This window comes from Rutilus rutilus (genome assembly GCF_951802725.1).
Source record: "Rutilus rutilus genome assembly, chromosome: 5".
NCBI lineage: Eukaryota > Metazoa > Chordata > Actinopteri > Cypriniformes > Leuciscidae > Rutilus > Rutilus rutilus.
This window is the reverse complement of record NC_140213.1, coordinates 45,823,261-45,835,403: the sequence shown is the minus strand read 5'-3', so window position 1 is coordinate 45,835,403 and position 12,143 is coordinate 45,823,261. Positions and strand designations below refer to the sequence as shown.

Here is a 12,143-nt window from a genome sequence, read left to right as displayed (position 1 = left end):
ACTTTATGGTAACCATAGTTTTCACCAAAGTACTAATGGCATTGGAACTTTTTGTTAATACTGTAAAATATTGATGATAATAATACATTAAAATTATTTTTTTCTTCAAAGAGTTTTATCTGTTATTTATGTTTACTTTATTTATTTGATGACAGTGGTGATATTTTTATTATTATTTTATAATATTTAGTTTTACATTTTCTCATTTTTATTTGTTTTTTATTTTTTATTTGATTTTATTATTGTATTTCTTATGCTTTATTTTTTATTGCTTCATATTCTTTATTTTATAATTTTATTATTGTATTTTATTTCTTATGCTTTATTTTATTTTTTATTGCTTCATATTCTTTATTTAATTTATTTTTTTATTATTTTACTTTTTATTTTTTATTCTATTATTAATTAAATTTTTATTTAATTTTAATTTCCCCAGCCACAGATGTATGAGAGTGTGATTGATGTGATGGACTCCTGTGTCCCCTAGTGTTCAATGTTTCAACAAACACAATATTCAGTGTCTTTCACATGATAGATCGATAGATGGCGCCACAATCAATCACTGGATCATGTTGCTATTTGTAGATTGTTTCCAGACACAAATGTAAAGTTATATTTACATATTGTGTGTGTGTGTGTGTGTGTGTGTGTGTGTGTGTGTGTGTGTGTGTGTGTGTGTGTGTGTGTGTGTGTGTGTGTGTGTGTGTGTGTGTGTGTGTGTGTGTGTGTGTGTGTGTGTGTGTGTGTGTGTGTGTGTGTGTGTGTGTTTAGGCCAAATTTGATTTAATAAATAAAATATATTATACAGTACATAATATATAGAGGAGTGTGAGTGTGTGTGAGTGCGTGCGTGCGTGTGCGTGTGTGTGTGTGTGTGTGTGTGTGTGTGTGTGTGTGTGTGTGTGTGTGTGTGTGAATGAAGGGGTGTGTTGAGCTGCAGATCAGCTGCTTTCTTCGCCCTTCATAGGGTGGATCTGTGACATTTGGGTTCAGTTCAGCCGGAGGTTCTTACACACACACACACACACACACACTCACAGGTTCGGTCTGATACACCTCACGATGGGACTGACAAGCGACCCAAACTTTCAGAATCTAGAAAAATGGTTCAAATCAAACGCCGCGAATCTCAACATGAGGCAGATGTTCGAGGCTGATAAAAACCGATTTCAAAAGTTCAGGTACTTTACTTTAACTATTCTGCATGAAACGGGTCATTATTTAAAGTAATATTTAATTTTTTTTTAAATATAGCAATTGATCTTCACAGATCATGGGCGGGGTCACAAGTACAATAGTTTTTTGCCATCCTGTCAATCATTATGAAATCACACATCTAATTCATAACTTTTAAAATGTAAACTTTACAAATGGCATAAAATATGTTAAGTAAGTGTGTATTTATGAATTGTATGTATTTTCTATGAGTTCAGCTTGATTTGTTTTCCTCTGTAACCAAGAGTTCATCTGAAGAAACCAGATGTTTGTATTCTTTTAACAGCTTAACTTTAAAAACAGACGAAGGAGACATTTTGCTGGATTATTCTAAGAACCGTATAAATGAAGAGGTTATGAAGATGCTCGTGGAGCTGGTAAAGTTTTGAACAGATGAATGTTTCATGATAATTAAACAGATTTATCCTTCTTCACATGCTATTGTTAATATTCTGATTCGCTTTATCCTAGGCAAAGTCTCGTGGTGTGGAGGCATCCAGAGACAAGATGTTCTCAGGAGAAAAGATTAATTTCACTGAGGTATTTCATATGTTTGTGTGTCTGGGTTTAAATCAACACATGCCCGAATACACATCCCGTTCGCTGTGTTTATGGTCGAGATCAGCTGAGCTCTGTTTGCACTTACACGTGTTTTTGGATGGATACTTGTGCTATAAATGATTCTGGTAACACTTTATTACTGCATGCTATGAATCATTAGTAAATAGTTCATTCATAATTTTTAAAGCATTAATAAACAATCAATAAATCTCTTTTTTAAAAGCTTTTTGAGGCATAAATAGTAGATGAGCTCGCAGAAATAGTTAACTGACAACTACTGAATGTTTTATAACTACCTGAATTAATCATGAATTACAGTAGGAATACATGTTAATAAAGCATTTATTAACACACTGAGTAACTTACTATATGTATGCATAAATATACATTTAAATAGTTTATTATGCACTTTCTAAATCTTATGAACCACTGACAACTCCTAAATAACTGGTTTGTAAATAATGTCATATTTAGAAATGATAAATTGATCATTAATAAAATCTGAAAATACAATTATTAAACACGTTATAGATATGCTTATAAATCAATAATAAAGCATTTATAGCTGTATTTATAAACTGCTTATTAATGTCTATTAATGCTTTATAAATGATGAATTAACTATTTACTAATGCTTAAAGATTCATAGCATGCAGTTATTATAAAGTCTTACTATGATTCTTCATTTGTCTGACATTTTTACATGTGAGATGCACTTGTAAAATGCTTGCAGTTCTTATACACAGTCTAGTAGCAACAACAGGGACATGGGTTTGACTCTCGGGAAATGCATGAACTTATATCTTCAATGCAGTGCAAGTTGCATTGGATTAAAGTGTCTGGCAAAAGCATAAATCATAACTGTCAGCATTGCATGATGATTGTGTCGTCTACAGGGTCGAGCTGTTCTCCACGTGGCCCTGAGGAACCGCTCAAACACACCCATAAATGTGGATGGGAAAGACGTGATGCCAGAGGTGAACAAGGTTCTGGAGAAGATGAAGGGCTTCTGTCATGTGAGTGTCATATCTGATGATGGGATGCTGTTCAAAAATAATACAGGTAAACACTGAGCAAGTAAAGTGTTTTAGCAGAGACCAGGTTTCGTTTTTGGGCTAGTGTGCGAGTGTAGCAGATCTAAATGCAGCAGTCGCTTTATTAAACAAAACAAAAGACAGATATACACAAACGAGAGTCAACGAAACAGTGTCCAACACCAGACAACGAGCAAACTGAACTGAGGGCAATGGCTGCGTACGAAAATTAATAACGCTGCCTTTGAGGCATCAAGGCTCGTCCGAATCCAATGTTAGCTTCACTTCGTGTCTCCTGAGATTCCTTCATCAGATCGATTTTTAGGGCAGCATAGACGCATGACTTTGTAGGCAGCGTTTGCGCCTGATGGCACTTGTCAGCTGCCTAAGTTTTTGAACGCAGCCAATATTTACAGAGTGAACTCAGTGAACGAAACAAGGATCAGGTGTGAGAAATCAGTGAAGCAATGAGTAACCATGACAACCAATGAAAACATACTTAAAGTCCCCCTGTGGTGAAAATCAAGCTTTTAATGTTGTTTAAATGTCTATGTGGAGTTTTTAATATGCTTTAAGACAAACCATGTGTAAATTCATAAGTCGACACCATTGCTGAGTGTTTTCTCTTTGGTTTCACTGCAGTGAACCAAAGACAGTCTCAAAAACACGCTTTGAAATCGCTGGTGTTTCTGACGTCACAAACTACCTTGTAACCAATCAGATCAACGTGTGATCGTCAATGAGTGGATCTCTGAGCTGAGTGAGTGAGCGGAGGTGGGGCTCATTTGCATATTCATAGAACCACACATACTAAATGAGGCAAGGGTGTCGAGTTCAAGGTATTTTTGGCATTAAGACATTTTTTTCAAGGAAAAACGTTTAAATATGTCATTTTGGTGATCAAAGTTTAGTTTTAAGGGATAAAATTGACTACTGGGGGACTTTAATAAACAAGAAAACACAGGAAAGAATGAGAAACAAACTAAAAGTCGATGAAAACGAAGCTAAAACAACTGTCATGTGGTTGAAGGAGAGAACCCAAATGCAGACGATATGCAGACACTCAAGGTTTATTATGACACAAAACAGAAAACAAAACCCACGAGGGGGCAAAACAGGACTGGAGGGGAATTCACCTAGACTAAGACTAGATAATAAACAAAGACTGGACTGACTTGACAGGAAACAAAACAGCAATACAATCTCTCAATTCTCATAAAACAGGATTCAGACGAAGTACTCACAGGACAGTCACAGCGTTATACACACAATGTTTGACAATGTACCGACACAGGACAGAAAACATGAGGGGATTAAATAGGGAGCAAACTAATCAGGAACACAGGTGAAGGTGATGATAAAATAATTACAAGATGAGATAACAAGGGGGCGGGGTAAGGTGACAAGACAACGCAAGCACACAGCCCAAACAAATGGCCATGTGCTTACACATAAAACATGAGTCTGCCATGATCCTGCCTCAAGACAAGAGAAGATCTGGTACACAAAGGCAGAATCATAACAACAACAGCTGAACGTGACACCAGGATGTTATTATAACTCGCAGGTTTTTCTTCCCGCCACAGAAAGTCCGCAGTGGCGAGTGGAAGGGTTACACTGGGAAATCCATCACTGATGTGGTGAATGTCGGCATCGGTGGATCTGATCTGGTTTGTGAAATCAAAACTCTATATTTTTTTCTTTTCCTCCTGCTTTGGTGTTCTAGATCTGGGTTTTCAATCTTTTAGATGCCAAGGACCCCCATCCTAAAATTGTACAGGCATCTATATAGTTGTTTTTATATACTGTGAAAAATTAATACTATAAATATATATGTGTGTGTGTGTTTGTGTGTGTGTGTGCGTGTGTTTCAGGGTCCTTTAATGGTGACAGAAGCACTGAAGCCCTACTCTAAAGGCGGACCTCGGGTCTGGTTTGTGTCGAACATCGATGGAACGCACATCGCTAAGACTCTGGCTGAACTCAACGCTGAGACCACACTCTTCATTGTCGCATCGAAGGTATTCATAAAATAAACATATTTTACAGCATAAGCAGAGATACACAAACAAGCAGAGGAAATAAACATTTTAAAGAAGCCATTTTATACACTTTTCTTGATGTTGTTTCTGGGCTCTACTAGAACAGGTTTTCCTGCTTGAATGTTGATTATTCTCCTCATATTCTCCATTGTTGCGGCTCCTCTCTTCCCAGTCTGTCAGTAATGCTCTGTTTAGTTCCTGTCTCTATGAAGCCCCTCCTTCTGAAAAGCACACTGTGCTCTGATTGGTCGGCTGGAGCAGTGTGTTGTGATTGGTCGAGCGCTTCGAGCATGTTTGGGAAATGTCCCGCCCCTTTCCATAACCGCCAGTTTCAACACCCTACTAACTAACTCAATCAGGCCCCGCCCCTTTATTCTGTGCATTAATTATTTAAATGAGGAATATTGTGACGTGTTCGTTCCCGGTAGAAACTCAAGACTACAATGGAGGCGTTTCAGGGAGTTCAGAAACACTGACACTGATATAGAGAATAACTGGAACTTTGCAGAGCTTTTTCATGCTCAAACAGCAACAAAATCTATTTGATATTATATGTATCATAATGATAAAGTTGTGAAGTAGTTTGTTGTCTGTCTGTCTTCCTCAGACATTCACGACTCAGGAAACCATCACAAATGCTGAATCAGCGAAGGAATGGTTCCTTCTGGCCGCCAAAGACGTGAGTCGCATCTCTCACAGTGACGTGTATGAGGCGTCTGTGCCACGCATTGATTTGTTTGTCGTTTTTATCATTCTCACAGAAATCTGCAGTTGCCAAGCATTTCGTGGCGCTCTCTACCAATGGAGTAAGTTCATTCTAGTTTAGATGTAAAGGGCTCATATCATCAGGAATTACATTTTCCATAAAACTTTAAAAATGAAACACTTCATTGTACTATTAAATCATATTGTAACTTTCAAAACTCAAAACAAACCAAAAAGAGCATTTATTGAAACTAAACTGCAAGAAAATGTCTAAGGCAAGGCAAAGAAAGATTATTTATAAAGCACACTTCCTACACAGTGCTTTAGATCAAATCATTTCTTTTTAAAAAACCATTTACACAGAAGATGCACTTGAAAAAATGCATTTTATAAACAGTATTATTTTAGTATCATTGAGAGATATTATTATAGTTTTCATAAATATTTTTTATTCTTTTTATTTTCTGTTTTCAATCAAATTTTAGTTAAAGTTTTATTAATTTTGTTGTGTTTTTGTCATTTGTTTTTTGGTTCTGTGTCTTAAAGATACTTTGAAAGATACTTAAAGATAATTGACCAGCATTATAATTATGGACATCTCAGGGAGAAAACATAATCAATAAAGACATGACCTGACCCCTTTAAAAAAGCAGACATTTGAAAATATTGCATCAGATTTTTTAAGTTCTCAGACCAACTTTATTCCGTTCTGTGTTTCAGCCCAAAGTGAAGGACTTCGGCATCGACCCGGAGAACATGTTTGAGTTTTGGGACGTGAGTGTGTGTCCGTCAAGGGCCTGAGTTATTTTTGCCCTGTTGAAGTAGGTGTGTGTGTGTGTGTGTGTGTGTAAGCTCACAGCAGCAGCTGCTGGTAACCAGAGTCTCTCGACTGACTCGCAGTTATTCATGATCCTGACCTTATCCGAGCGCAGGTCACTGGAAAGGCCGACGGGATACTTTTACTCACATTGTTGATATTTAAAGGGCAAGGTTCCTTACAATCCCGTTCATTATGGACACTATAAGCTCTTCAGCTTACTGTATGTTTGATCAAGTAAAGAAAAGCTTGATTAGTATGTTCACAACACTTGAGTGAACATCTAATAATGCATAAATCACACTGTATGCAGTTCTGCATTGTGCCTCTTTTTTGATTCCAGTGGGTCGGCGGGCGATATTCCTTATGGTCTGCAATCGGGCTGTCTATTGCACTTCATATCGGTGAGTGTTATCATGTGACTCTCGTGTCAGACGATGAGTGTGAGAGATTCTCAAGCGTCTGTCTGATCTCTTCTGTCGCAGGATTCGAGAACTTCGAGAAGCTGTTGGCTGGAGCTCATTGGATGGTGGGTTTTGTTACTGGAGGAGGACGTTATCAGTATTTGACCTTCATTAGCAAACAATAAAAAAGTGCTGAATTAAAATATTCAAATTCAAAGTCAAACATTTATACCTGCAGATACACGTGCGTTTCAAAAGTATGGGGCTGATAAGATTTTGTAATTTTAAAAAATAAATAAAAATGCAGTTAAAATGTCAAATATTATTAGAATTTCAAAGAAATGTTTTCTATGTGAATATATATTAAACTGTAATTTATTCCTGTGATCAAAGCTGAATTTTGTTTAAAACAGTCGTGCTGCTTCATATTTTCGTGGATTTCAAACTTTTTTCAGGATTGTTTGATGAATACAAAGGCATTTATTTGAAATAGAAATCTAAAAACTTTACTGATCAGTTGAATGCATCCTGTGCTGATCTCTTTTTAAAAGTGTGCATAAACTCTCTGGCAGGACACTCACTTCCGCACGGCCCCTGTGGATCAGAACGCACCCGTTCTGCTCGCTCTGCTGGGCATCTGGTACATCAACTTCTTCCAGGCGGAGACACACTGCCTTCTGCCGTACGATCAGTACATGCACCGCTTCGCTGCGTACTTCCAACAGGTAGAAAACACACACTCCTGCACAGAGCTTTTGTTGGAGTATGCCATATCTAATGCTGTGGTTTTACAGGGTGACATGGAGTCTAATGGAAAGTACATCACTACCAAGGGTAACAAGGTGAACTATCACACCGGGCCGATCGTGTGGGGTGAACCGGGAACTAACGGACAGCACGCTTTCTACCAGCTGATCCACCAAGGTTCACTCGCTGACCTGCTCAATCTGACATACAGAACGAGGGGCGTCTGTCTGACCCTTCTGTCTCCTCAACAGGAACCCGCATGATCCCTGCTGACTTCCTCATTCCTGCCCAGACTCAACATCCAATCAGAAACAGCCTTCACCACAAGGTACTGAGCTGCAGGGTCGCCGAGTGGTTTACTGAAGCCCATTTCAGACATGGGGAACATCGTGATTATGACATAAAAAGTCATAATTATGACAAAAAGTCGAAATTATGAAAAATGAAGTCATATTTATGAGATTGTTTTATGAAGTCGAAATTATGACAGTTGTGATTATGAGACTTCAAAAATATGGAATTAGACAAAAAAGTCATAATTATGACATACTAAGTCAAAATTAGTGCGAATTTTGACACAAGTCATAAGTTATGACATAATAAGTCGAAATTAAGACAAACAAAGTCACATTTATGAGATAAAAAGTCGAAATGATGACAGTTTTGATTATGAGATGAAAATTCAAAAGTCATAATTATCACATAAAAGTTTAAACATTATGACATATTAAGTCAAAATCATGACTTTAAAAAGTCAAAATCATGAGTGAATAAATAAAAAACAAGAATTGTCTATTTTGATTTCATGGTGACTTTAACTTTTATTTTCCTGTTTTTTTGTTGTTGTTTTTTTACGTGAAGCTGCTTTGAAGCAATCTGTATTGTACAGTATTAAATGCTATATAAATAAATGTGATCTGACTTGTAGATCCTGGTGGCGAACTTCCTAGCCCAGACCGAGGCACTGATGAAGGGAAAGACGACTGAAGAGGCGAAGAAAGAGCTGGAAGCTGGAGGACTGAGCGGAGAGAAACTAGAGAGTATTCTACCACACAAAGTGAGAATAGAAAGTCAACCACTGGCTTATACTGACCCCTACATGACACAGATCACAACTACATCCCAGAAACACCACTACTCTTAATACTCATGCAGCCTGTATAATGTGCACAGTATGTGGATTTTCTGTATGAATACCCATATTATATATATATATATATATATATATATTATATTATATAGTGCATGAGATAATGTATCCCACAATCATGACCTTCAATTTCCAGTGTGATAAATAAGCAATTTGACTCACGATTTGGTTCCAGATTTTCCATGCAAACTTATAATTTAATTTATTTATTTAACATTTCAATTTTTATAATTTGTAATATTTTATAATGTGCAAATCACATGCAACATAGTGAAGAACAATGTAGAATACTACTATTTGAATATTTATCATTGCGTAATGATAATTTCAGATACTATTATTATAAAATAGATGTTATACAATGTATAAGCAATACTACATTTTGACCACAGCTGAATTCTGAGTATTGCAGTAGTGTTAGAACATAATCCATCCGTCTCTGTCCAGGTATTTCAAGGAAACAAGCCAACGAACTCCATCATCTTCAAAAAGTTGTCCCCGTATACTCTAGGCGTTCTGATTGGTGGGTTAAACGCTGTTTGAAATGTTGTAGTGTATTAGGTATCATCAGATTTGCAGGTTCCTGACCTCTGACCTTTTTTAACAGCCATGTACGAACACAAGATCTTCATTCAGGGCGTCATGTGGGAAATCAACAGCTTTGATCAGTGGGGGTGAGTCAGCGAATGTATGGATATGATTAAATAAATTGAGTTTTGATGCGTTAAGTAGCTATTATTACCAGACCAGTGCTATTTTATTATTAGTTTTTAATAATATTGTAAAGTAGTTTTATTTCAATTATGGAAAATATTTTCTTATGGTTTTAGTTTTAGATGACTATAGTAACTTGATAACTTGAATGTATCAAATAAAAAAGAAAATAAACTATTTAGGAAGAATAAATAAAATGATATCTGGAATGTTAATGAAACAGAATGAACCCGTCAAAATAATTATATTTCTGATCCTGAGCTCAAGTTTAATTTATTATAAGACCCGTTTTAATTTTAGTATAATTATAGTATACTATTATAGTTTTTTTATATATATATATATATATATATTTATTTGGAATTTTTTGTAATTTCTCTTTTCATTTTCATTTCTGTCAAAATTCTAGTTATTTGTGCTTTGTCATTTTTATTCATCTTTGTTATTTTAAATATGCCTGTATAGTTTTCAGTATTTTTTTCCAGTTTTAGTTTTAGTTTGTTTAGTAATGATGGCCATTTTTGAAACGCTCTTTGTGAAGCTTTGAAACCTTTTTGAATCTTTTGTTTCGAATCAGTGATTCGGAGCGCGTATCAAACTGCCAAACTCGCTTGATTTCGGTAAATGAGGCTTCGTTATTTCATAACCGTTTCGAAATATCAATTGTTCGCCATTAGGGGGCGATTATCTCAGTGAATACTGTCTAAATGTTTTTTACCTGATCTCGGGTCTGTTTTATAAAGTTGTAGACAATTGTAATGACACATTTGTATAATAAAAAAGACGAGTATAGTTGGCCTGACTAACCACGTCCTCTATAAAACACAAAACAATCCCAAAAAATTAATAAAAGAGCACATTTTATACAGACACTTCATATTTAATGGTGCTTGATGATTTGTAGATTCCATTTGATAGACTAACCTTTCAAGAAAACATTTGCAAATGGTTTGTAAACGGTGTTTTTATGCTGAGTTTTTGTTGCATTTACACTGTTTTGGCCAGCAGGGGTCACCAGAGTGTGGCGTTTCCAGCGCTTTGAATCAGTGAATCATTTTGAAGGAATCGATTCAATTGATTCAGAGTACTGAAAAGCTTTGTTTCTCACATCACTATTGTTTAGTACATCAAGTTAAACTAAATGAAAATGATAAACTAAATGAAAATAATGTCACGGGCAGGATGAGGAAGGAGACGAGACGTAGCTTTATTTTACAAAACCAAAAGAGAATAAAAAAACATGAGAAACGACGCAACATTCAACACCAGACAAAGACCAACTACACTGAGGGCTAAAGAGTACTAATGATCTAAACAAGCAACAGGTGTGAGAAATCAATGGAACAATGAGTAACCATGGCAACCAATGAAAACATACGTAAACACAGGGAATAATGAGAAATAAACTAAATGTCCATGAAAACAAAACTAAAACAACTAAACTGAACTGTTTCAAGTAACAAAAAGTTTTCTTACGGTTTTAGTTTTAGTTCCAGACTCATTTCGATACATATTCACGTCTGTCTTCTCTCTATTCTCAGCGTGGAGCTCGGGAAACAGCTGGCGAAGAAGATCGAACCCGAGCTTCAGGATTCTGCCGAGGTCAGTTCCCACGATTCATCCACCAACGGCCTCATCAACTTCCTCAAGAAGAACTTCGCTTAAATGAACCATGAAGAGAAGCTTCACCTTTTCCCAGAATCCCCTGCTGCATCCCAAAACCACACCAACCTTCTGAAAGCACACGGCACAAATAATGAGGGTTGAACCAACATTTTTAAATTAGATTTTAAAATATTTTGAAACTATAATGTAGTTTATTTTTAACAGACAGTTAACGCTTTATTGTGTAACCATGAATATGCAGTATTGTGTTAATTTATGATAATGCATAATTAAAAAAAGTTACCATCTTTGTTACACCAAACTCTGTGAAATGTCCCTCATCTGAAGCACCACGTGTTTTACAGTTTGTACTTCATGAAAGTTTCTGTTTTCATCACAAGTGGGAGTGTTTTAAAATATCAAATATCAAAAATATCATTATTTGAGTAGGAAATAGTGTGAACACTACGCATGAACTGATAAAATGTAAACACTGCAATCTAAGTCACTTTTTTCGATATAGAATTGACCAAATCCATAAATCCCAGACAGCAACATAGTGTGGGCCCAGACCCTGTACATGTGGATTCCACGCGTCTGGGATGTAAATGCACACTGCGATGGATACTGTAATGTATCCCACAATGCAATGTGCTCAACTTCACATTTCCATGGCTGCGTCCGAAATCGCATACAATCTTGAGTAGGAACTTATTTTGAATAATTACTTCACGACCGCTAAAAAAGTGTTTCATATAGTATGAGTGTAATCTGGACGTACTACATTCTCCATGATGTCATTATCATGTGACACTTCCAGCATCAGTTGCATTGCTGCCATTCTGTGGCCTCATGGGATCGTAAAGTGTCCATCGAATGCACATTTCATTTAGTAGTAGGTCATCCGTGTACTTTTTACTGTTTTTGTCACATACTGTTTTTTGCCTACTACATAGGGTAAGTCGGGGTAAGATGAGCCATCACCTTAATTTTTTATCCTGACCGTAATTGACACAAAATCTAATCTCAGCGCTTTTGATGAATGGCTTTGCTATTTTTCATCTGAATATCAACATTTGTGAGATTTAGTCAGCCGAAACAGTTTTGAGAATTATTATTCTAATTTTGTGTCTCTGGAAAATAGTGAAC

The 12,143-nt window shown here is 36.2% G+C and overlaps 1 protein-coding gene across 1 annotated transcript; it reads left to right on the top strand.

The window, feature by feature from the left end:
- Positions 1 to 906: 906 nt before the first annotated feature.
- gpib (glucose-6-phosphate isomerase b) lies at positions 907 to 11,491 on the top strand. Its single transcript, XM_084410117.1, has 18 exons — positions 907 to 1,181; positions 1,502 to 1,592; positions 1,687 to 1,755; positions 2,673 to 2,792; positions 4,397 to 4,480; positions 4,685 to 4,831; positions 5,460 to 5,531; positions 5,614 to 5,658; positions 6,278 to 6,331; positions 6,718 to 6,778; positions 6,860 to 6,903; positions 7,351 to 7,503; positions 7,573 to 7,702; positions 7,777 to 7,853; positions 8,454 to 8,582; positions 9,123 to 9,198; positions 9,283 to 9,349; positions 10,931 to 11,491. Exons 1-18 carry the CDS (start codon positions 1,063 to 1,065, stop codon positions 11,052 to 11,054), a joined length of 1,662 nt encoding a protein of 553 aa, XP_084266243.1. The 5' UTR covers positions 907 to 1,062; the 3' UTR covers positions 11,055 to 11,491.
- Positions 11,492 to 12,143: the final 652 nt, after the last annotated feature.

Coding starts and splice junctions, on each gene's coding strand:
- gpib (XM_084410117.1), top strand. CDS start 1,063: ATGGGACTGACAAGCGACCCAAACTTTCAGAATCTAGAAAAATGGTTC. Junction 4,481..4,684: donor GCATCGGTGGATCTGATCTG/GTTTGTGAAATC, acceptor CGTGTGTTTCAG/GGTCCTTTAATGGTGACAGA. Junction 6,332..6,717: donor ACATGTTTGAGTTTTGGGAC/GTGAGTGTGTGT, acceptor TTTTGATTCCAG/TGGGTCGGCGGGCGATATTC.